Source organism: Uranotaenia lowii, chromosome 2 (genome assembly GCF_029784155.1).
Source record: "Uranotaenia lowii strain MFRU-FL chromosome 2, ASM2978415v1, whole genome shotgun sequence".
NCBI classification, from domain to species: Eukaryota; Metazoa; Arthropoda; class Insecta; order Diptera; family Culicidae; genus Uranotaenia; species Uranotaenia lowii.
The window spans coordinates 132,420,028-132,442,482 of record NC_073692.1 but is presented as its reverse complement, the minus strand read 5'-3'; the positions used below and the strand labels follow the sequence as shown (position 1 = coordinate 132,442,482).

The following is a 22,455-nucleotide window of genomic DNA, read 5'->3' as shown; positions in this document are numbered from 1 at the left end:
AATAACAAAATTCGTTAAAAAATAGTCATAAGAGTAGCTTACCGGAACACCTCCTTCAGATCCTCAACTCGATCGGCGGGATATTTGCCGACTACCTTGGGATCCAGGAAAGCCGATGCGTAAGCCAGCGGTCCAGCATTAACCGTAACGGCCACACTACCCTGTAGCCTTAGCTGGAGCTTTTTCAGATCGATTGGTCCCAGAACCACTTCCTCCAGTTCGGCCGTTTTGTTCTGCATCTCATCGATGGCCACCTCGATGGGGCTCAGTTCCATCGTTTGCCGCTCCTTCACCGGAATCCGCTTCAACACGTACGGGAAGCTGTATTGAGCTGTTGGAGTATTCGAAATATTAAACAGTTGTCTATTACCTACCTACAAGAAAAACCCATAAAAAAACTCACTCGTCAAGATGGTTCTTCGTTTCCACTGGTCCTCGACGGCACCGCGAGCGCAACCACCCGGGGTGAAGGGTGTCTCGTACATGAACGTATCGACGTCGTGGTTCTGTTCGAACTCGGTTTGGCGTATTTCCAGCTCGTCCTTGCAGAAATACGGGGTCACATGCGTAACCTGGATGTAGGCGATCTTGGGGTCCAACGAGGCGATGTCCACCTGTTCAAAATGGATGTATCCGTTAGTATTTTTACAACTTACTTGAAAAAAAAATTAATGCAAAACTTGAGCGATTGAAAAGAGGTGAAGTTCGTCTTCAGCGTTAGGCCCCGTTTCGGGGATTTCTACACTACGGTGAAGGGGCATAGTTTCCAGATTTTTTTTACTTTTGAATTGCCCATTCTACTCTCCCTACTAGTATTGAAAGTCGTAGCTCTATGATATCATAAGGGTCATAACAACACCCACGTCTAGGTCGTCGTTAGATATGTAGGGGTCTTTCTAGTCAAGAACTAGGAGGAGCTTACTGAGGTGCGTCAAAGCTAAGTCGCACAGAGTTGAGGATCTTGGCATATCTGGCATAGATTTATGAGGAACTGAAGACTTACACCAACAATGCAATGAAGGGTGTTCACTAGGCCCAGTTTTGTGGAGCATGCTGTACGACGAACTATTGCCGATAAGCATCCCAGTCACGTTGTCTCCGTAGTGACGGGACCCTCTACTGAGAAACCGCGCCACCTAAGCCACTGAGACATTGGAGGATGTCATACGCTCCAAGACCTATAACGAAACCAAGACGAGACGCCCCTGCAATCAACCAGATATCTTCCCAATCATACACTATTGCCGTTGGACCGGATATCCGATCCAAACACGCAATTCAGTACCTGGTTGGGATGGTTTAAGAGGAGTACTGGGGCGCTAAAGAGTTGTAATGGCTAGATTCGATGGCCCAAGGTTGCCGACCGAAAAGTATCCGAAAAAATTGGAAAGGATCGTTGCACATCTTTTACCGCAGCATGGTCCCGTACGACGCCGGAACCCACGACATCGAGCCAATAACGAACGAGGAACCTGTGGCTATCGCTAAAAGCTAAAGGTGGCGGTACAGACTAATCCGGATACTTTCAGAGTGTTGCTACAAAAGTGTCTCGGCGAGGGATCTTTTATCAATTCGTGGAAAACGGCGATGCTGGTGCTACTGCCGAAACATGGGAAACCCTCAGAGCATCCATCATCGTACAGACCCATTTGTCTGCTGGACACCCTTGGTAAGCTACTGGGCCAACAGACTGATAATCTACACAGAAGGTGAAGTGGACTGTCCGCCAGACAGTTCGGTTTTCGGAAAGGAAGATCTAATAACGTATTTGTTTATGCCGAGTGTTGCACTGGTGCACCATTAAGTGCTGTCATACCGTTTGTTTATTCGGACAGTATTGCACTGGGTTTGACCTAGTGGAGCTCTGCTTACGGACGGTGGCCCACCGCAAATTTTGCCAGTGTTGCGTGAGCGCGTGTGAATGAGTGAGGCAGCAATACTCTGGCGACGATTTGTGTTTGTTTTTGTAGGGTTAAGTGCTCCACTGAACGAGGGGAGAAAACAAATATGGTATAAGGTGGGCTCTATGCAAATGGTGACAGAGTACGCGAAGCGCGCATATCAAAAGAATTTGACAGCTGTACGTTACTGCGCTATTGTGACAATCGACGTTAAGACGCCTTCAACAATGCCCACTGGGTAGCTATTGCCTAAGCGCTTCACAGGATCAGGATGCTCTCTGCAGAATAATAGAAAGCTTCTTCTAAAATCTAGTCTTGACGTACGAAACCGAAACTGGGTTACGATCTACTGCCCTAACAGCGGGTGTTCCAAAGGATTCCATACTCGGACCTGTTCTTTAGAATTCCAAGCATAACGAGGAGTTAATGCTGAAACTACCAGCAGGCACGCAGATAGTCGTATTTGCAGACGATATCGTGCTCATGATCACCTGCGAAACAATTAAGGAGGTAGACGACCTTGCAACGGTGTCCGTAGAAAGGGTTGGCATTTGGATGGAGGGAGTTAGCCCACCAAAAAACCGAAGTTGTGCTCGTGACTAACAAAAGAGTTGTGCCGCACATGGAGATTACTGTTGAAGGACACACGACATCTTCGAAGCTGCAGCTGAAATACCTCGGAGTAGTGGTCGATAATCGCTTAATTTTTGGTGCGCATGTCAAATATTGTTGTGAGAGTGCATCGAAGTCATCGATTCATTGGCCTGGATTATGCCGAACTGCCTTGGCTCAAAGAGTAGCAAGAGACGTCTCCTTGCGAGCGTAGCACTGTCGAGAATACGATACGGAGGAGCCACAGAGGTAGAGAGCAACAGATTTAAATTACGGAGCACACTATTACGTTTGAACATTTTTGATTCAAAGTTCATGAAACGGTTTAATTTTTTTTTCGCAAACTTTCATTTTGAACCCATTTCCTCATAAAACTATAGAGAGCGTGTATTCAAAAATGAAATCAAAATCACCCATTTTTGAATATAAACAACGACCAAAACGGACCAAACAAAAACTAAACACGCTAAAACGTGCTAAGCCAGACATCTGCTGATCGTTGATCAATTTTCAATCCATTGTCGTTCATAATATCAGCAACCAAGAAAATCGGGAGAAAAGGTTCGCTGACATTCAAATGACATTACACTTTGGCAGTAGTGGAAGCTGTCATCAAGACTTTCCCGCTGAAAAGAAGAAACGGGGAGTCGGTACAGTGAACGCTGTGTGGGACGACGATTCTCCGTCGCAGCTGAAGGTAGTTCGCGCGGAATTTGGTAATTTGATGACCAGCCGGATGTTTTATCGACACGCGCTTGAAGCCAGCTTGTGTGTTGACCAGCCAGCCCATTTTGTTCATGAGCAGCTGCTGGAAGTTTCCGTCGTGGCTCAGGATCCTGAAAGCCTGACTTTTTTATTACAATATATCGGCTGAAAGCCATGCGAGTTTCCTGAGCATACAGGACCATATCAACAGAGTGCATAAAGCTCAACGAGCAGCGTCAATGCTCAAGTGGCATGGAGCAATGGAACGCATCCAACAACAGAAGATGGACGCGACTTTCAGACTGAATAAATCGGAATTATGGAGAGATCAACTTCTACTTGACAACGGTTCCTTTTGGATCATGGGTGCCGATAAAGCAATATCTTCATCGGCTTAAGCTTATCAGCTCGCCATATTGTCCGGAATGCGTAGATACGGTGGAATCGGCAGAATATGCTAGCTTCGTTTCCCAGATTCGTTTCAAGGCGTCAACAACTTCAAAATTTGAACGCTGAAAATGTAGTGAATGCTATAGTCGAAGAAATCTCGCCAATCATACACGATCTAATACGAATCAGAAAAGACGAAGAACGAAAAGAGAGATAGTCAACCAAATTTTCCAAGCTAATGAAAGGTCATGGGTCTCGTATGACACCACAATTCAAAAGCAACGTGATCTTAGGGCGCGGTATAACCGTAATCTGGACTCATACGTGTGTGGTGGGGCTTAGGCGCACTCAGCTACGATCTTTCCTGCAGCAAAAGGAAGCGGAGAAACCATCCGGGGTGGTCGTTCTTGGGATTCTAGCTTGGTAGCAGCGTAGCCAAATTGCAAAATCCTCAAATCCATAGAAAAAAAGGAGTCCCACGAGGGCAACCTGTAAACATATCATTCTTTGTACCTCATTGACAAAAAAAAACCTCATTGACACCGAGATGGTGTTAAAACCGAGATGGTGCTAATCACCAACCTAATCTCACCCCAAACAGGTACCATTGCAGTTGGACCGTGCATTATCGTGTCCAAACGCGCAATCAAGTACCTAGGGGTGATGATAGATGACAGATTCAGCTTTACGAGCCATGTCGACTACGTGTGCAAGAGAGCGGCAATGGCCACGGTCGCACTCACACGGATGATGCCGAACTCCTCGGCCATCCGAAGTTGTAAAAAGTGGATCCTGGCAAGTGTGACCGCATCAATCTTGCGGTACGGAGCAGCGGCCAGGGGGCAGGCCCTGGGGAGAAACTGTAACCTGTAGCGACTTAGCAGCGTTCAGCGGCTGATGAACCTGCGAGTTATCAGCGGATACCGAACCATGTCGTCCAAAGCCGCCTTGTGTAGTGACGGGCGTCATGTCTATCTCGGTTTTGCTAGTGGAGGATGTCTATTGCTACGACAATAAAGACACGCCCAACGTACGAGATCTCGCCAATGAGGACTCTATGTCCAACTGGTAGCAGCTGTGGGACCGCTCAACGAGAGAAAGGCGCACCCATCGTCTGATCCCGCACATCGGGAGCTGGATCGAATTAAGGCACGGTGAAGTGGATTTCTATATGACGCAATTCCTGACTGGTCATGGATGCTTCATGAAGTACCATTACCGGTTTGGACATGTGGCTTCGCTATATTGCCCAGGTTGTGGGGACGTAGAGGAAGCACCCGAACATGTGGTGTTTGTCTGTCCGAGGTTTGCGGCGGTACGTTCTTCCATATTTGCCGCCTGTGGGCCCGACACGACAGCAGACAACGTGGTACAGAGGATATATGCGGATTCCAACACTTGGCATGCGGCCAGCAATGGGTTCACCCAGATCATGACTGCCCTGCAGAGGAGCTGGAACCAATGGCAGTCCGCGAACGGTGACTCCATCGACGGGGTGCACCTGAGTAGTGTGCGTCCGATCCCTTGGTCGAAGCTACAAAGAAAAGGCATCATCTTCTGCGAAGCGGAGGTCTGGAGTGCTCCGCTAATGTGTGTAGGATACCCCAATGTCGAGTAGTGCTGCTTCCTAAGGGGGAAACTGCGGGAATAAGACTATACCTTCCTCGTACCGGACCTCGGAGGAAGAGGGTTAACCACTGTCGGGGGATACCCACGGGCTCTCGATGCCGGGCGAGCCTCTCGAGTCGGAGTAGGATGTCGTCACCATCGGAAAACATCGGAGTCGTAGCGTTCAAAGTCCCGAACGTGTACCGTGACAGGCGCGAGTCCAGGACAAGCTGCTCTCGATCTGGCACACAACGGGCAGAAAAATCCGCAGGTCAAAAATCCAGCCAAGGAGGATAAAGAAGACCGGACAACGGTCGGAGTAGACTGACCCCATCGACGGGGGGCTGTCGAGTAGAGTGCGTCCAACCCACAGTTTGAAGCTACAAAGATAAGGCAACATCTTCAGCGTAGCGGATGCCGTGGGTGCGCCGCGATCGTGCGTAGAATGCTCCACCTTTGGGGAGTATGCGAGTTGGGCGGTTTCCAACGACAGAAGCTACGGGGATAAGACTTGACCTTCTTCGCAGTAGAAATCGTTGGGAAAGGGTTATTCCACGATCGGGGAATGCCCACGGGTGAGTGGCTCTCGACGCCGAGTGAGCCACTCGAGTCGGAGTAGGATGACGTCTTCGTCGGGATTCATCCGAATCGGTGCGTTAAGTCCCGCTCGTGTTCCGTGACAGGCGTGAGTCTAGGGTAAGCTGCTCTCGATCTGGCACACGACGGGCAAGGTGGTGAACCTCGAATCCTGGATATAAGAGGTCGGGCTTCGAGTCGTTCGAGGAGAGGTCAGGCCTCGAACCTCCAGGCGGAGAGGTTTGTGTGGTCAACCCCGAGTCTTTATGATAAGTGGTCGGGTCTCCAGTCGTAAGAAGAGGGATCAGGCCCCTTATCAACAAGAAGAGGGGTACTAGTGGTCACCTCGAATCATTACGAGGAGAGGTCATATCTCAAGTCGTTAGAGGAGAGATCGGGCCTTGAATCGTGCAGAGGAGAGGTAAACCTCGAGTCGATGCGAGGAGGGGTCGGATCTCGAGTCGTTAGAGGAGAGATCAGGCCTCAAGTCGTGAAGAGGAGAGGTTTGTGTGGGAATCTCGAGTCAGGAGATGTCGGTTCTCAAGTCGTTAGAGGAGAGTTCAGCGCGAACTAGACCTCCCACTACTATTGAAGTATAGTGTGCTCAACAGTTCGAGGTGGGAACCAGGTCTGCGGCCCCAGGTGGAGTTTAGGGAGTAGGGGATATACACGGAGTATATCATGAGGTTTCCCATTGTACCCATGGACCCAGAGTAGCAAACTGGGGGGACGCGGTGGCTCGCCGTGCCTTGGAATACAATCCGTAAACCGGGATTTACCACCTGTGGTTACCAACTAAAAAAACGGCATTGCCACGAGGGAGGCTCGTGTTTGATTGCTTGTCTTGGACAAACATCTTGTGATCAGAGCAAAGTGAAAAAAATGAATAACTCAATCGTTGGGAATTTTTTGAAACGGATTTTTCCAACAAGTTAGGCTAAAGGGTGATACGGTCAAAATTTGGTTAATACCAACTTGACGTATTTCTTTCAATTTTGCATTTAAAAAACCTGAACACCCCTCATTTTGAAGGTGTGGGTGTGTGTGCAGAATGTTGCTCCTATTTTGATTTTGGAATTCACTTTTCAGTTGTCAAAATGCCGTCCAAGGAAGAAGAGCAGCGTATCAAAATTTTGCTCGCGTATCGCGAAAATCCGAGCTACTCGCACGCAAAGCTGGCAAAATCGCTAAAAGTTGCCAAATAAACCGTTACAAATGTAAATAAAGTGTTTAAGGAACGATTGAAGACAGTCAGGAAGTCTGGCTCGGGAGGAAATCGAAAACCGGAAGCCGCTGAGACGACAAAGAGAGTTGCCGATAGTTTCAAGCGAAACCCTAACTTCTCTCTCCGAGATGCCGCTAATAAGCTGGGTGTATCGTCTACAACCGTGCATCGAGCCAAAAAACGAGCCGGACTATCGACTTACAAGAAGGTAGTGACTCCAAATCGCGATGATAAACAAAAAACGACGGCCAAAGCACGATCCCGGAGGCTGTACACGACGATGCTGACGAAGTTTGACTGCGTGGTAATGGACGACGAAACCTACGTCAAAGCCGACTACAAGCAGCTTCTGGGACAGGAGTTTTATACGGCAAAAGGAAGGGGAAAGGTAGCAGATATTTTCAAGCACATGAAACTGTCAAAGTTCGCGAAGAAATATCTGGTTTGGCAAGCCATCTGTACCTGTGGCTTAAAAAGCAGCATTTTCATAGCTTCCGGGACTGTCAACCAAGAAATTTGCGTGAAAGAGTGTTTGAATAAACGTTTGCTGCCTTTCCCATTACGATAGAAAGGCCCGCCAACAGCGTGCAGGTGGTTCCCAAGGACAAGAACCCTCCCAACACGCCAGAGCTCCACCCAATTGAGAAATACTGGGCTATTGCCAAGCGGAACCTAAAGAAGACCAAAAAAACTGCTAAGGACGAGCAGCAGTTCAAGGCAAACTGGCTTTCTGCGGCGAAGAAGGTGGACAAGGTGGCTGTAAAAAATCTGATGACAGGTGTTAAGCGTAAGGCCCGGAAATTCGGATTTGGAAAAGCGGAAGCCTAACTGAATATTTTCCCTGAATTTTATGCTAATTAAACTTGAAAAAGAAATTTAATTCGATTTTTTAAATAAACGATTTCACCGATTTACACGCGTTTTTCCTTGAACAAGTTTTGACCGTATCACCCTTTATGGGTGGCCTCCAGTGATGCAAATTTTCTGATAGCACGAATGATATTGACTGTGATTTTCTATCAGTGTAAAAAGCTTGAACTGAAATGAATGGAATAGAAAAGTCAACAAATATAAAAGCTTCTGATCGGCTCGGTTATCTTCGTGCTTACGGCAAGCTTTGCGAGTATGTCTATCAGTCAGTAGAAAGCTCATTCGTAAACCCCAACTAACTTGTTTCACTCGACTGCTACGAAAGCGTCTTTCGCTTAGGCGTTTCTATCACTCACTGCATTCGATCAGTGAATGCAGCTTTAGCATTAAATCAGTGTCAGCTAAAGTTGCTAATAATTTCAGTAGGCATTTTTTTTGCCATTTTCATAAATTGTGAAATGGGATTCGAAAAGAAAACACGATTTGAAATAAGCTTAGACTATACGATTGTTCAGAGGGGACGGGAAGATAGATGAATATAAACTTCTTGATGACGACTAGGTGAATATCTGACAAATATAACAAAAATTTGACAATTGTGGTCAAAAAAAGACAAAATTATGACAAAATGAAATAAATATGGTGAAAACATGACAAAATTATGACAATATTTAGTATAACCAAAATCTGACAGATATGACAAAATTTGACAGCAATCTAAAAAAATATGACAAAATTATGGCCTAAATATGACAAAAAAATGAACTATTAAATATAACAAAAACATGACAAAATTCTGACAGATGAGATAAAAATTTGACAAATGTGTTAAAAATATGACCATGGTTGTCCATTTCTCCCCGAGCGGCTTGAAAAATGCAACTCAGTGAACTTTTCGTTCTGAAACACTTGCCCTGCTCTGTTAAGACGCCGGGCGTACACCAAATCATAGAGCAGAGAACGCTTCGTCAGGGTGAGAGCAAGAGAAAAAGATCATCACATTAATACCGTATTTGTTTTCACCACCCGAAAGTGTTGCACCTTCCAAGCTGAAAACGAGCATGAATCGAGTTTTGCACCCACCTTTGTTGGTGTACGTGAAATCGGCAGTGTCAACAGAAAACATCAAGCTGTCAAAAATCCATTACAGCTGGTATTTGTTTTCGTTTGATTTCGAAAATTGAAACAAATTTGATCATTATAGTAAATAATAAGAAAATTTTAACATGAATTTATGTATTATGTTGAATTGTGAAGATTTCAGATTTATTTTGCTTGGTGGATTCGCCTCTGGCTCTGATGATAACTGCAATACCGGCTGATTCTGGGCGGTCTATGTTTGCTGCTGCTAGACTGCAGTTACCCCAGCTTGAAGGTTCCGGTATTGTGAACGTTTATTCCTCGCAAATCTCATCTTCGTTCGAGTACCTATTTCCGTTTCCAGATTACAAAAGAAAAATTCTTGGAAGTCAAATTGGCGAACTCAGATCGCGGAAGTCGGGGGAGAAAATTTTGCTAACAGACCGAAACGAACGAAATTCAAGCTCTCATACGAGTGTAGTCTCGAACTAACGTTTTTGAAGGGCAACGGGTGGGAATCCGGGACTTGGCGCAACCGAGCATCGTCACCCTAAGGCACAGCTCGAAGCAGAGTAGCTTCGATGCAGCTGAACGATTCTTGCTGTGGAGACCAACTTATAGGACCCTCCCGAACAAGAAAACTGTTCGGTTTGGGCGATTCCACCAGATCTTTGGGTTGGCCTTTTTGCACTCGGATTTGCTGCTCTTTTTCGTCATCGCCTGGAACCGATTGCAGCAAGCCTTCTGGGCACATTTCTTCTTGGGAGCGTTGTTTGCTTTGGAACGTGCCAACCAGGTGAAATTCTCCGCCTCTGTTGGAAACGGCTCTGGTATTGAATTCGGAACAAGTTTCCGTTCTTCGGGATAATAAAGAGAAAAAAACAGCTCGAACGCAATTTTTGCGGTATAGAAAAAAACCAACCAGCTGATATTTGTTTACATCGGGAAGCACGTGCTGTCAAAATTCATGATAGTATTGGTGAGAGCGCAAGCAACACCGAATATTTTCAGAGTGTTCCACCGTCCACTTTATGGTGCACTACCAGTGGACTACTCATCCTGAAAACGAGCATGAAAACAGCAAAAAGTGCACTACCGGTAGTGCCCCGGTGCACCACCACACGAAAACAAATTCTCTATAAGTGTAGGGGAGCAGCGCTAAAGCAACTCAGTAGGCTTGGTTCTTTCCCAACAAGAAAAGGAAGAAGAAGAAGCAATATCGTTTCGTGCTGTTTGTTTGCCTACTGTGTTAGGAAGAGAAGGAAAAAAATGCACTTCAGTTGTGTATTTCGGGTTTTTTCCTGCTCACATAGTAGTGCTGCTATTGGGGTACTGGTTTTGCTCGGCACTTGGCTTCGGCTGTACTCGGAAACGAGTGTAGAGCATTTCGGAATGAAGTGTGGTGCTCTACAAATCGAAGAAGATAACGGTGCGATTTACACAGCGCACTGTCGGGTTTGAGAAGTGCGGACCAACCATGAATATGACAATTAATATGAAAAATATTACAAAAATATAGCAACATTTTGATAATACAATAACAAAATAAATAACAAAATTATAACAAAAATCTGACAAATATGACAAAAATATGTCAAAATTAAGACAATTAACCAATTAAATGACATAAATTCGATAAACCTTAGTAAAAAATATGATAAATGTTTTAAAAATAAAACAAAATTATGACATAAATCTGATAAATATGACAAAATTATTACAAAAAAATTAACAATAAAATGAAAAAAACATGGCAAACTTACGACAAATTTGGTAAAAAAAATTGACAATAATCTGAAAATATGACATTTGTCATATATTTACCACTTTGTCATAATTTTACATAGTTTAACGACATTTTTGTCCCTTCCATTTAATTTTTTTTAAATATTTTAATCATAAATTGGTCATGTTTGTCTTATTTATATCATAAATTTGTTTTATTTTTATCACAATTTTATGTCAAATTTTTGTTATATATTCGTCATATTTTCAGCACGCCTGTTATATTTTTGAATTTTTTTTGCACATATTAAGTCATATTTTTGTTATAGTTGTCACATTTGTGTCATTTGTTATAATTTTGCAAAATATTGAAGTTTTTGTTAAAAAATTTGTCATATTTTTATCACATTTGTAATATTTTCGCCAGAGTTGCGTTTTTTTATTGCATTGTAAAATATAAGTCATATTTGTCAGATTTTTGCATTTTTTTTTGTCATAATTTTGTCATACTTTACCACATTTGTCATGTTTTGTCATTTCCAAATTGTCCAAATTTTTTGTCATATTTGTTTCATCATTTTATTACATTTTTGTCGTAATTTTGTCATAGTTTTGTCCCCCACATTCGTCCCACACGCTCCCTCGCCAGCGTTCTTCTCGCCAACCCGAACACTTATTTCTCAACCTTTCCACCTCTATAGAATAGAAATCTCAGCAGCAATTATTCGATTTCCGCAAGTCTAGCGCATCGAACAAGCTTTGTCACAATTTAACTAAACTTAATGATAATCGAATTGAGTTTTTTTCACTTTCAGCAATGTTTGCTTGAAACTGAAAAGGAAGATTGGATAATCTCATGAACCTGCAAAGAGCCTGAATGTATACTGAGCACCGATGTTGTCGATTCGTGAATGAGTGTGCAGAGTGCTTTCGGGATTAAGCTTTCTGTTCATTATCAGATGAACGCAGATGGAAATGAACTGAACGCAAACTGCAGTAAATTCAATTGAAAATTGAAAGCTGACACTGATAATTTGCAAATTGAAAGCTGACACTGATAATTTGCAGCACTGGTGGCCTCTTTTGTTGTAAATCTGGAAAGGGGTGATAAAAAATCAGGTAAAGAACGAATTTCGTTGCCAGTAAAATTATCTCAGAACGTCTCGCTGGGCGAAGGCGACCTTAATTTGTTGCGGAGAAAGATCATCGATAAGAACTTTTATCTTCTTCTGGATTTTGAAACAACGTTGGGCATCAATATTAATGGAGCGTATCATAGGTTATGGTAGCTCACGAAAGAATATCTACAGTTTAATAAAACGAAACTTACCGGGCAAGAATCCATAATCATCTTCACATGGTCGCTACCGAACTTGTCTCGGTACTGTTTGTGAAGTCGCTCCGAAATCTCGCTCAACGATGTTATCTTCGGTTCTTTGTAGACAAAATCGACACCATGCTCTTCCTCGAAGTAGATCTGCAAAATAATAAATATTAATTTTTCATATTAGCAAAAACACCATCAAGATAAACGTTCTTACCTGACCGTAATAGGCAACTCGATAGAACCGCCCCAACAGACGTCGACCAGTTTTGTTGAACTCAATTACCCGATTGTACGACTGGGTAAGATGTTCGTAGCATTGCACAAGGCCTGGATAGTCTCGACGACTCTCCACTATTGGAATTATCAATCGATACAGCTCCCCTAAGCACTCGTGTCTCTCAGCACGATCCAAATACTCGGCACACTCCTTAAGCTGATCCAGCAGCAACTGTTCAGTGTACTGCGAGTCCTGTGCACCACTGTCCAGCTTGAGACCCTTTTCATCGCGCGGTATATTCCGGGAGATCTTTGCAAAAGCTTCGGCCCCTGAAGCCACCGGACAGCACCCCTTCAGCTTAAGGTATTCGGAAATGAGGGCCGCAATGTGAAGATAGCAGCAGGCTGCTTCCGAAATGTTACCGTTCTGTTCGTGGTTGCGAGCCATCGTGACCAACCATGTGTGGCGTAGTTCCGGAGTCGATGCGTACGAATTCGCTAAAGAATGTTGCAGCTCCAGTAGTCGTTCGGGATCCATGTGATGCGCTTGCATCTGAGCCGTTGCCATCAATACCGTTCGAACTCTTCTTGTCAAATCCTTGACCTCCATTGGGAATCCGGTTCCCTTCATGGCTTTATCGCTGCCGGCATAGCTGTTGATAATCGATAACGATTCCTGAAACCTTGCATTGTTCAACCCAATCACGTTCCCGATCATCTGCGATACGGAAATGATCACCTGCAAATGGACTCTGGTTAAACCCTTCCGGTTGCTGAACTCGAAGTTACTTCGCATCAGCAGATACAACACAGCACAAGCTTCCTGCCTGAGGTTGGAAAGTCGGCTATCACAGCACTTGAGCAGTTCGTAGACAAGTTGTCCGCAAAGTATGGCATTCCCCTTGAACAGAGCTAACGAAAAGTTGTTGATAAACGCCCGGAGTGAAGCAAAAACGTGCTTCGACAAGGTTTCCGATTGTCCTAGCTGGAGAAACCGCAAGTATACTCTTGCTAGCTTTGGTAGAACGGAACTTTCGAGCAGAGAGTTTCGAAATTGTATCGAATACAGTCCCATGCAGTCCAGGATCGTTAGTCCGATCTCGGTGGCTAGATTCGATTCGTAAAGAGCTCGTTGAGTCCGGGTTGTTTCGTCCTCTAGATTGAGTCTGCTGCCTGGATGGTTTAGTGTACCCGATTCGAAAGAATTGGCTGATTCGCTATTGGGAGGAACCATCCTAGCTGGAAGCGTGCTAGCTTTGATGGACTTAACGCTTCGAGTATCTTTACCGGTTTCCATCGGTACCTGAATGTTCTTTTTACCAACGTATCTGAAATACACCAAGCATAGGTCCAAGACCGTGAAGAACTGTACCGTCTCACTTTCGGTACAGTTGTGCCACCAGGCGCTCAAATGATCCGGCGATAGATGCTTCACAACAAACAGGAAGCTAATGAGCATATCTTTGGTTTCCGATGCGGTAAACCGATCGGTTCTTTGGATGATTGTTGGCTGAGTCACACTGACAGATCGTGCATGACTAGGTCGACCGGTGAGGTTCAAATCGCTTTGGCTGCCATTTTGACGAATCACGACGGTGCCATCCTGGGACAACGTTGAGCATTCCGAATTGAGCGATGCCGTTGAATGTCCATTCGAAAGCGACATCTGACCGGCTATGGTGGCAAGAAAACTGTTATCTTTCAGATGTAACGATGATCTCAAGGGGCTAGGACAATCGCCCAAGTGTAGCGTGACTCTGTTGCTTCGGGATTTGGGTGTGCTGGTGTTTGAGGTTACATTTGATGAAGGTTGAATTGTCGGAGTTGTGTCCCTTGCGAAAACATAGCTACTGCTACAGGACATTCTGTTGGTGCCGATCGAATCGTGCTTCTTCTTTTCCATACCATCGGCTATTCGGTTCAAATTTTCCAGGACAATACCCAACCAGGGTACGTACAACAGGGCAATTCTGCTCAGCTGGCCCTTGTTTTGGTACCGATCGTCAAGGTCGTGTTTCGCTAACAGGTCCTTCATGATCGTCAGACCTACCTTCCGGGTATGGCTTATCTCGTTCAAAGAACTCTTAACTTCCTGCAGCAGCAGCCCAGCTAGGAAGTGTTGTCTGCAAAATTCTTCCGATAAACAAAACTGCTGCAGCAAATCCGGTGGTCTGTTGTTTGGACTCAACAGAAATGGCAAATTCAAGGGAATGTAATGCTCGTGGGAACAAATCTCTTTGATAAAGGCAAACTTGTATTCCTGTAGAATACGAGAGTCCCCTGGCCCCCAGCGATCCATATAAAGCCGAATCAGCTTGAATACAAAACCACGATCCATAAACGAGAGACACCGTTTCACAAATACGGCAAGACTTTGGTTCAGCTGTTCGGTTTCCTGGCCAATCTCTTTCTGGTGCCGGGAGTTCAGATACGGCAGCAACACCTGGAACAGAGACTCAATGCGTGTAGCGAATTCTTTCGGAAACCTTTCGTTCCGTTGCATTTTGATTCGGCCAGTTGACAACAGGAACTGTCCCATACTCTTTATGATGATGTCGAAGAAGACTCCCGAAAACTTCATGAACTTGTTGATCAACAAGAAGTCGGTGTTGTTTGGATGCAGAAGCGTAGGCAGATGTCGGCACAGTTCACCATGTACGGTGCTAACGTGTTGCGAAGTCGGCGAACAGCCATTAACGGGAAACCCCTCAATACGGAATACGTACTTCACGTAAGCCAGAAGCAGTTCCTTCCGCTTAGCTTCTTCGGCAATCATGTAGATCAAGTTGACTAGTAAACGGATGATGTTGAGACCGATCTCTTCACTACTTGTTGCTACCAACAAGTTAAACAACTGATTCAGAATCGTCGGCAAGAAGGCAATCAACGAATTGCTCTGAATGGCATGGGCCGCTTTCAAAATTTTGCATGTCTCCGATTCGGCTGGCAATGCGACAGGTTTGGGTTGTTCTAGAAGACGCTCGGCATGGACGAACAAATTATGCAGGTGCTGATCCGTGGTCAGTACGGTTGAATCGAGCCGGAAGTTTATGGTGAAGATCGGCCGCTGATTGTCGATCCACTGAATTTCGGGACCGGAGTTCTGCTAGAGGGATGGAATTTTTGTAGCGTGTGGCCAGTTGTTGGTATGAGGGATGCACGGGAGAGGAAAAAATCGGGAAAAACAAGAAACAGAGAAAACAGACAAGCTAGGTTAGATTTACTACTGGTTAATTGATGTTGCGCGAACGGTCTATGTTAGTAGATTAGATTTTTTGCGTGCACAAGTTGAAGCAATATCATGCTTGCTTTTTTCATGATTGATGGCGATTTCTCGAAGATTGTTTTAAATGAACAGCCGAGGAAACGATGATGTAGACGTTTGAATATAGTTTAACAAATCATAAACGCTCGAGTCGCAATTAATCTTTTCGGAAATAAACTTTTAAATGTTCAAAACATGTATTCGATTCGTAAAAATGATCCATCAAATGGCCGTGATGCTTTTATGCTTCTAAATTTTGGAGACATGTTTCTCCCGCTTTAAATTATTTGGATATTGCGAATTTTAATAAAATTTTTAGAAACGTCGCTGGTGAACTGGCAACAAAACACAGACTTCCGACCATCTAGTACTTCTCTTTTCTTTGTCGGAAGTCGGAAGTCCGGACTTCACAAGTTAAATTTAGTGCTGGCGCCTTAATAGATTATTGAAAATCGGGAATAGATATAAGCCCACAGTCAACGAGAAATGGAATTAGCAAGAAAAAGTTACATAACCGCGCGGAAAGAAAGATTTTTTAAGCGAGGCTACGCAAAACCAAAATTTTCTAACATACCTCATATCTGACTATTTACCGAAGCTCGCTGACAAGATCAATACCGAATAATTATTTTGATATAAAACCTTAAACGTTTTTGTTCAAAATACTAGACATTTTTGTTATTTTTTTGTATCAACGCAATTTAAAAATACTTCCATATTGGCAAAGTAAACTGCGGGAAGTGCAAGCGGATTTAACCTTAGTTCAACATATGTGTTAGAAAAATATGTATATTTTTCAAATTATCCTTCGTTGCATAACTAATAAAGTTTTCAAAAAAATTTCCGTTGAAAAAAAAAATGTTGACGAAGCGAAACACCAGTTTTGTAAAAAAAAAACTTTTTGCTTCGCTATGCTTTTTTTTAAATTAATTCACAGATGCGCCAATGTGAATGAATTTAATACATGTTCTTGTTTGATTTATCAACTGAAATTGATGTAGGTGTATGCTGTTTTCCTGCAGCATCAAGGCCGTAGGAAGAACTGCCCAATGCCCCCTCTCCTTTGATAGTCTTTTTTTTTCTATGATATTTTTGCTCAACCAATGAACGAATAAAAAAAATATTTCTAATTACTTTTCACTTGTTCACTTTTAAGTTATTTTACATTATGAGTTTTATATATTAAATAGAAAAGTTCAAAAATACATCCTGAAATCTCCAAACTGGTAAACTAGATTTGTATAAAGAATCTTTTAATAACAAACTATAGAACTTACTTTCATCGACGATAGTTGAAATCTTTGAATTTGCATTAAACCTGGTAGATTCAGCTTATTTTATTTGAACATAGAATAAGTTTTTCTTAAAAAGCTTTCAGATTGTTAGAAAAAAAACCTATGCTAAAATCAAATAAGCTAAATAAACGAATCTTTCGATTGATTTGATTTTAATGATTTGTGAAAATAAATTAAATTTTCGGAAATAAAATTAATTAATTGAGGTTTTGCGGTTCGAGCCTGATACTTGCAATCTCGATGAATATTCAAGGTTTTCATTTGAAATTGAAATTTGAAATCTTAATAAAACTGCAATATGTAATAATATTGTTAATTTGTATGTAATAATATTGTTGTTACCCGTACATTACATGTTCCTTTATCCGCAAATACTTTTCCCAAACATGAATTCCTTAAATAAAATCCCGTGGATGTTTTTTTTTTCTAAAATCAAAACTGACTGACTTTAGTCACAAATTTGAGATTTTTAAATTGAAATAACAATCAATATTATAAGTCTGCGATGTCTTGCAATTTGAATCCCTCAATGAAATAGTAATCTTGTTAATTTTAACTCATTTAAGTATGAGCTTAATCTGAATTTTGAATATTAATTCTGTATCTGAATTTTGAATCTGAATTCAGGTTTCGAATTCAGAAACAAAATTTATGTTTAAAATTCAGATAAAGCTCATAAATGAGCTAAAATTATGAAGATTATGAATTAAATATGAAATTTTAATTTAAGATCTTTTTAGATTCCAGATCAAAATTTCAATATGAACAAAGACTTGAATTTTTTCACAGAGCCTTCAACCGTCAATCTGGTATTTTAATTTTGATGGATTTCAATCTGAAGTAATTATTTAATTTTTTTGTAGAGAGATCAATCCAACTTAGATGAAATTTCAGGGACTAGATAAAAGAAAATCGATATTGAAAAACATGCGAAAAAAATTCACCTTGTCTCCCGGTAGGACTTGAACCCACATCTTGCGCCTCTCCGGGGCCCATGTATTAACATTCTACTACAGGAGACCAACCTGGCGTATGAATATTATACTGGTTGAGTGTCGATGTTGTAAGACTGGCTGTTAGCCAATCGGTAGAAAGTGCTGTGAACCCCTAACAATCCCTAGGGTCGGCACGCTTACCACAAGAATACTACGTTGCAGGGAAGTTCGGGAAATCTAAGGGAAAACTCCTCGGCTTAGCAATTGGTACCTTTTTTTTATTTTGTAGAATCCACCCACCACTTTCTTATAATTGAGGCGCTTAGGATCAGAGGGGTGCAAGTGCCGAAATGATGATTTCGAGAAAACGGGCCTCAAAGTTTTTTTTCTAAATCAAAATTATCGAATCAATTTTTCTACTAAATTTTCGATGGAGTGTGTCTTATGAGGTCTAAAATGAACGATTCTCAAAGAAAAACCAAAGTTTTTGCGATATTTATGTTAAAACGGCGAACGACTTTTATTGATATTTTTCACTTGCACCCTTTTGATCCCAAGAATGACACTTGCACCCCTCTGACTCCAAACAATATGATAGCATTCTTTTGGAACCTATATGTAACGAGTATTTTCAGTATGATACTAGATGTTTTGTTTTTGTTCACACATTTAATTTTTAATTTCATTTAGCTTCCCCTTGGTTTCGTAGCTTTTTTCGCAAGATGAGTTTCCAGACGGCCTGATTTTGTTGGCGTTTTTGGGGTCTTGATGAATGGCCAGTTGACTCTCCAGGAATGGACTCATTCTCGCTAGCAACTGCAGCAGCAGCAACTACTGGTTCTCCAGAAGAACCGTGGATGTTTATTTTTTTTCTTTTTTTGGTCTAATTATACCAGGCCTCTTTCCTAAAAAGTTATGTAAATATTCCTTAAAAGACTTAATGTAATTTTTTATAAACTACCTGTCGCAACGACTCATCTGAACTTTTCGAAGTTTCATTTTGTTCCGTGGGATAGTATGTGACATCATGATCAGAGCCTGTCGAAAACTTTGAATCCTCTAAGCTTTCATCCGAGAGATTTTTCTTAGATATATTTCCCAAAAAATTATTGTTAAGTGCGTTTTGTGTTTGCCTTTTATCCCTATTAGCATAAGCTTAATTTGCCATAAAAAAATATTTTAGAATTTTTGGTATACATATTTAACAATGAGATTTTCATGCCGACGAAGTTACACCTGAATCTATTTTCATCACTTCTTTATCTTGGAACTTTGGATTATCCTAGTCAGAACCAGTAGAAAATCCTAGTCGGAGCTAGATGATGTTGTTTTCAACTGACAAAAATACGTTCTAATGAAATCAGCCTAAAAGTATAATCCTTTGGTGTCAGAAGGGTGCAAGTGCACTTGCATCCTTCTGACACCAAACGAAACAGGATTTTCATTGACACGTTTTTTTATAAATAGCTTAAAAACATCGAAATAATTTTTCTTTTGACCTGTGTCTTCTACAGAATGTTAATCTATACTTTAACTATCCAAAAAACAGTTTATCTCAGTTTTGATAAAAAATCACTTGCACCCCTCTGATCCTAAGTGCCTCAATTATCTAACCTTTAGCTGCGTTGCGGGAAAGTAGCGGAACGTACTCCTTCCTCCTCCTTCGGCGTCGTGCTCGGATTCGTTGAGGTCGGCTTGGAGGTCAGCTGATTCTCGCTGAGTGTTCCTTCGACGGTGGGCGGAGCGGCGCGTGGCAAAGGCGTACCTGGTCCCACCTTGGGTGCTGAACCAGGTACCGGTGTAGGTCAAACCGACGTTGTAGCGGTTGTCGGTCGACGTTATCGGGCGTCGCGCAAGACGCTCTCAGATTGAGTTAATTTGAGTTTTAACTCGAAACAGCGGGGTCCTATTAATGTGTAGGAACCAATTAGGGGACGGTTATGGGCAACGGTAAAATGGCGTAGGATTACCTGGAGTTCCAATATTTTATGTCACCAATATATTTCTTCTGGGACTCTTCTGCGGGTGGTAGTTCCTGTTCCACAATTTAACAAGAAGAACAAAACACCACCGTTTCTTAATTTGAAACTATTAGAGGATTGTGACATGTGGATTTCACATGTCATTTTCATGCCTTCCAATTCTTACATCCTCAGCAGACCACACCAGTGAGAACATGCTGAGAAATTTATTACTAACCGGCATTGAACCTTCAGTTCAATGCCTGCACAAAATTCAGCATCAGCATTTACTGCGACGAACGAAAGTGTCGCATTTCAAATTTACTGAACCTCGCTGTTACCATGTGTGCAGTCATAGCTTTTCGAGGTTTCTGTCTTTGTCTCTTTCGCATGTACATCGATCACGGATTGGTGATCGTGTACATGGCTTTTACATAGAACGGTGCTTCAGGCGTCTCCAGTAGGAACCTTGTCAAGAACTTATCGAACAATAAAAAATCAATCTGAATCCAACCTTCAACGGAGTAAAATCGTATCATGGCAATACCGTGACAAGAGCCAAGTGTCAAAAAAAAAAAAAAACCAAGTCCAGGTGTTAGAAATTTGTGATCTAGTGTAAAGTGTGCATCAGTGTGCGAACAGCGACTAATAATGGGAACAGGTGCATCAAAACCTAGTGCATCAGTGTCGGGAGATAAAGATCTCACCATTATAAACAATCAGGAAACCCATAGCGATTTTCACGAAGATCATGCGCTCAAACTGAACATCATCTTAGTGCTAGTTACAATCCAGCTAGTGTTTGTAATTTACAAAATTTGGCACAAAAGAGTGCAGAAAAAAACGATCCTAAGTGTAAAAGCAATGGCAGATCTAGACAAAGTCTAACAAGAAAGGCAAAGTCCAGAGAAAAAAAAAGGGACAAACAAAAAAAAAAAAAAAAAAAAAACAGTGCTAAAATGAACAGTGTGGCAGTAGCTGAAATATCAAAAGAGTAAAGTGTACACGAGTGACAGAGCTAGTAACGCTCCACCAAAGGGATAACCGGCAACTAGGAGCGTCCCCACCGAAGGGTCAACCGGCAACTTGGAGCGGCCCCAACAAAGGGATAACCGGCAACTAGGAGCGTCCCCACCGAAGGGTCAACCGGCAACTCGGAGCGGCCCCAACAAAGGGATAACCGGCAACATGGAGCGTCCCCACCGACAGCCACCACAGTAACCGGAAACCTGAGTAGAGCAAAAGCGCAGTTAGTATGCCAGCGGCTAACAACAAAACCAACAACAAAACCGACAAACGTGAGGTAGGACAATGTTATAGAAAACTGTAAGTAAGAAAAAATCATAATAGTGTAACAAAAATGACAGCAGAAAACAGAATTAAATAATAATATTAATTTATGGACCAAGTAGATTCACTACTGGCAGATTTGTCGAAAATCTTAGTTAACCTTAAGAAAAATCCTAATCGAAGATACAGGAGAGCAACGTTATTGAACAAACTAAACCAAAGTAGAATCTATTACAACGAAATATTAGATTTAATAGATCTCTTTGGGGGAACCAAACAGATTTTTTTTATAAAGTCGGCAAGGTTACTGTACGGCGAAATAAAAACTTTAATAGATTCAAAGCTTGATCGAAATCATCTGATTTCATTTAAGACCTTAGCAAAAGTGTCGTTATCATTTTTACAGTTACATAAAAGAAACATGGCAAACCCAAAGGTAGACGTAAAATTGGGTACGACGCTGATTCAAATGTATGATGGCGCACCACAGCATTTGGATGCTTTCATTGACTCCGTAAATTTATTCAATGACACGGTACAAAGTGATTTTGCTGCAGCCACGGCCGCACAAATACAAACAGCTCAAGTTACCGTAGTGAAGCTCATAAAATCACGGCTAACAGGCGTAGCCCGGCAAGTAATTGCAGGAGCCGATGATTTACAAGGCATCATAGACGCAGTAAAACAACACTGCGAGTCAAAAATTACTTCGGACAATGTTCTGGCCAAGCTAAAAGCAACCAGACAAAAAGATTCAATTCAAACTTTTTGTAACGAAGTTGAAACTTTAACAACACAACTTAAATCATGCTATGTAAGGGAAGAAATCCCAGCAAACAGAGCCAACACGATGGCAACCAAAAAAGGAGTCGAGGCTCTAATAAGCGGTAGCAAGAATACCGACACAAAACTTATTTTGAAGGCTGGGACCTTCAACAAAATTAATGACGCAATTCAAAAGGTGATGGAAAATAATGAAATCACCAGTAACAACAATTCACCTGCTACAAATGCTCAAATTTTAACAGGTCGAGTAAGCCACCCAAGAGGGCGTGGAACAAACCACAGAGGACGTGGTAATTATTCAAACTTTTACCAACATGATCGACACGTTAGGTACCAAAACTCGCCCCATAATCGTGGAAATTTTTCAAACCAGAGGGGTCATTGGTCTCATCGAGGTAATTTCTCGAATCAAAGAGGCAATTGGACTCAGCGTGGACGGTATCCACCGAATATGTTTTTAGCACACCAAGGCGGTGCACAATATCAGCCGCCAGCGCACCAGGCAATTCAAATGCCGTTGCATCCACACATTCAAATGCCACAGCAACAACATATTCTACAGTCAACAAATGGAAATATCCACCCTTTAGGGGTACAGCTGGGGCAGCATATACAATAAATGTGTCTGCCACCAATTACGTCCAACTGATGGTTGATATGTCCGATGTGCAATTATCATTTATTGTTG

The 22,455-nt window shown here is 42.4% G+C and overlaps 1 protein-coding gene across 4 annotated transcripts in view; it reads right to left on the bottom strand.

Moving 5' to 3' along the window:
- Positions 1-22,455, bottom strand: part of LOC129749082 (dedicator of cytokinesis protein 9) — a 291,520-nt gene that overhangs the window by 2,171 nt on the left and 266,894 nt on the right. For 3 of the 4 annotated variants that reach the window (XM_055743930.1, XM_055743932.1, XM_055743933.1), the window contains exons 8-11: positions 12,234-15,341; positions 12,023-12,169; positions 404-614; positions 43-331 (exon numbers count right to left, since the gene is read on the bottom strand). In XM_055743930.1, coding sequence (XP_055599905.1) covers positions 43-331; positions 404-614; positions 12,023-12,169; positions 12,234-15,341 — 3,755 coding nt within the window. The remainder of the gene's footprint in view (positions 1-42; positions 332-403; positions 615-12,022; positions 12,170-12,233; positions 15,342-22,455) is intronic. The other variant, XM_055743931.1, reaches the window with a different exon arrangement.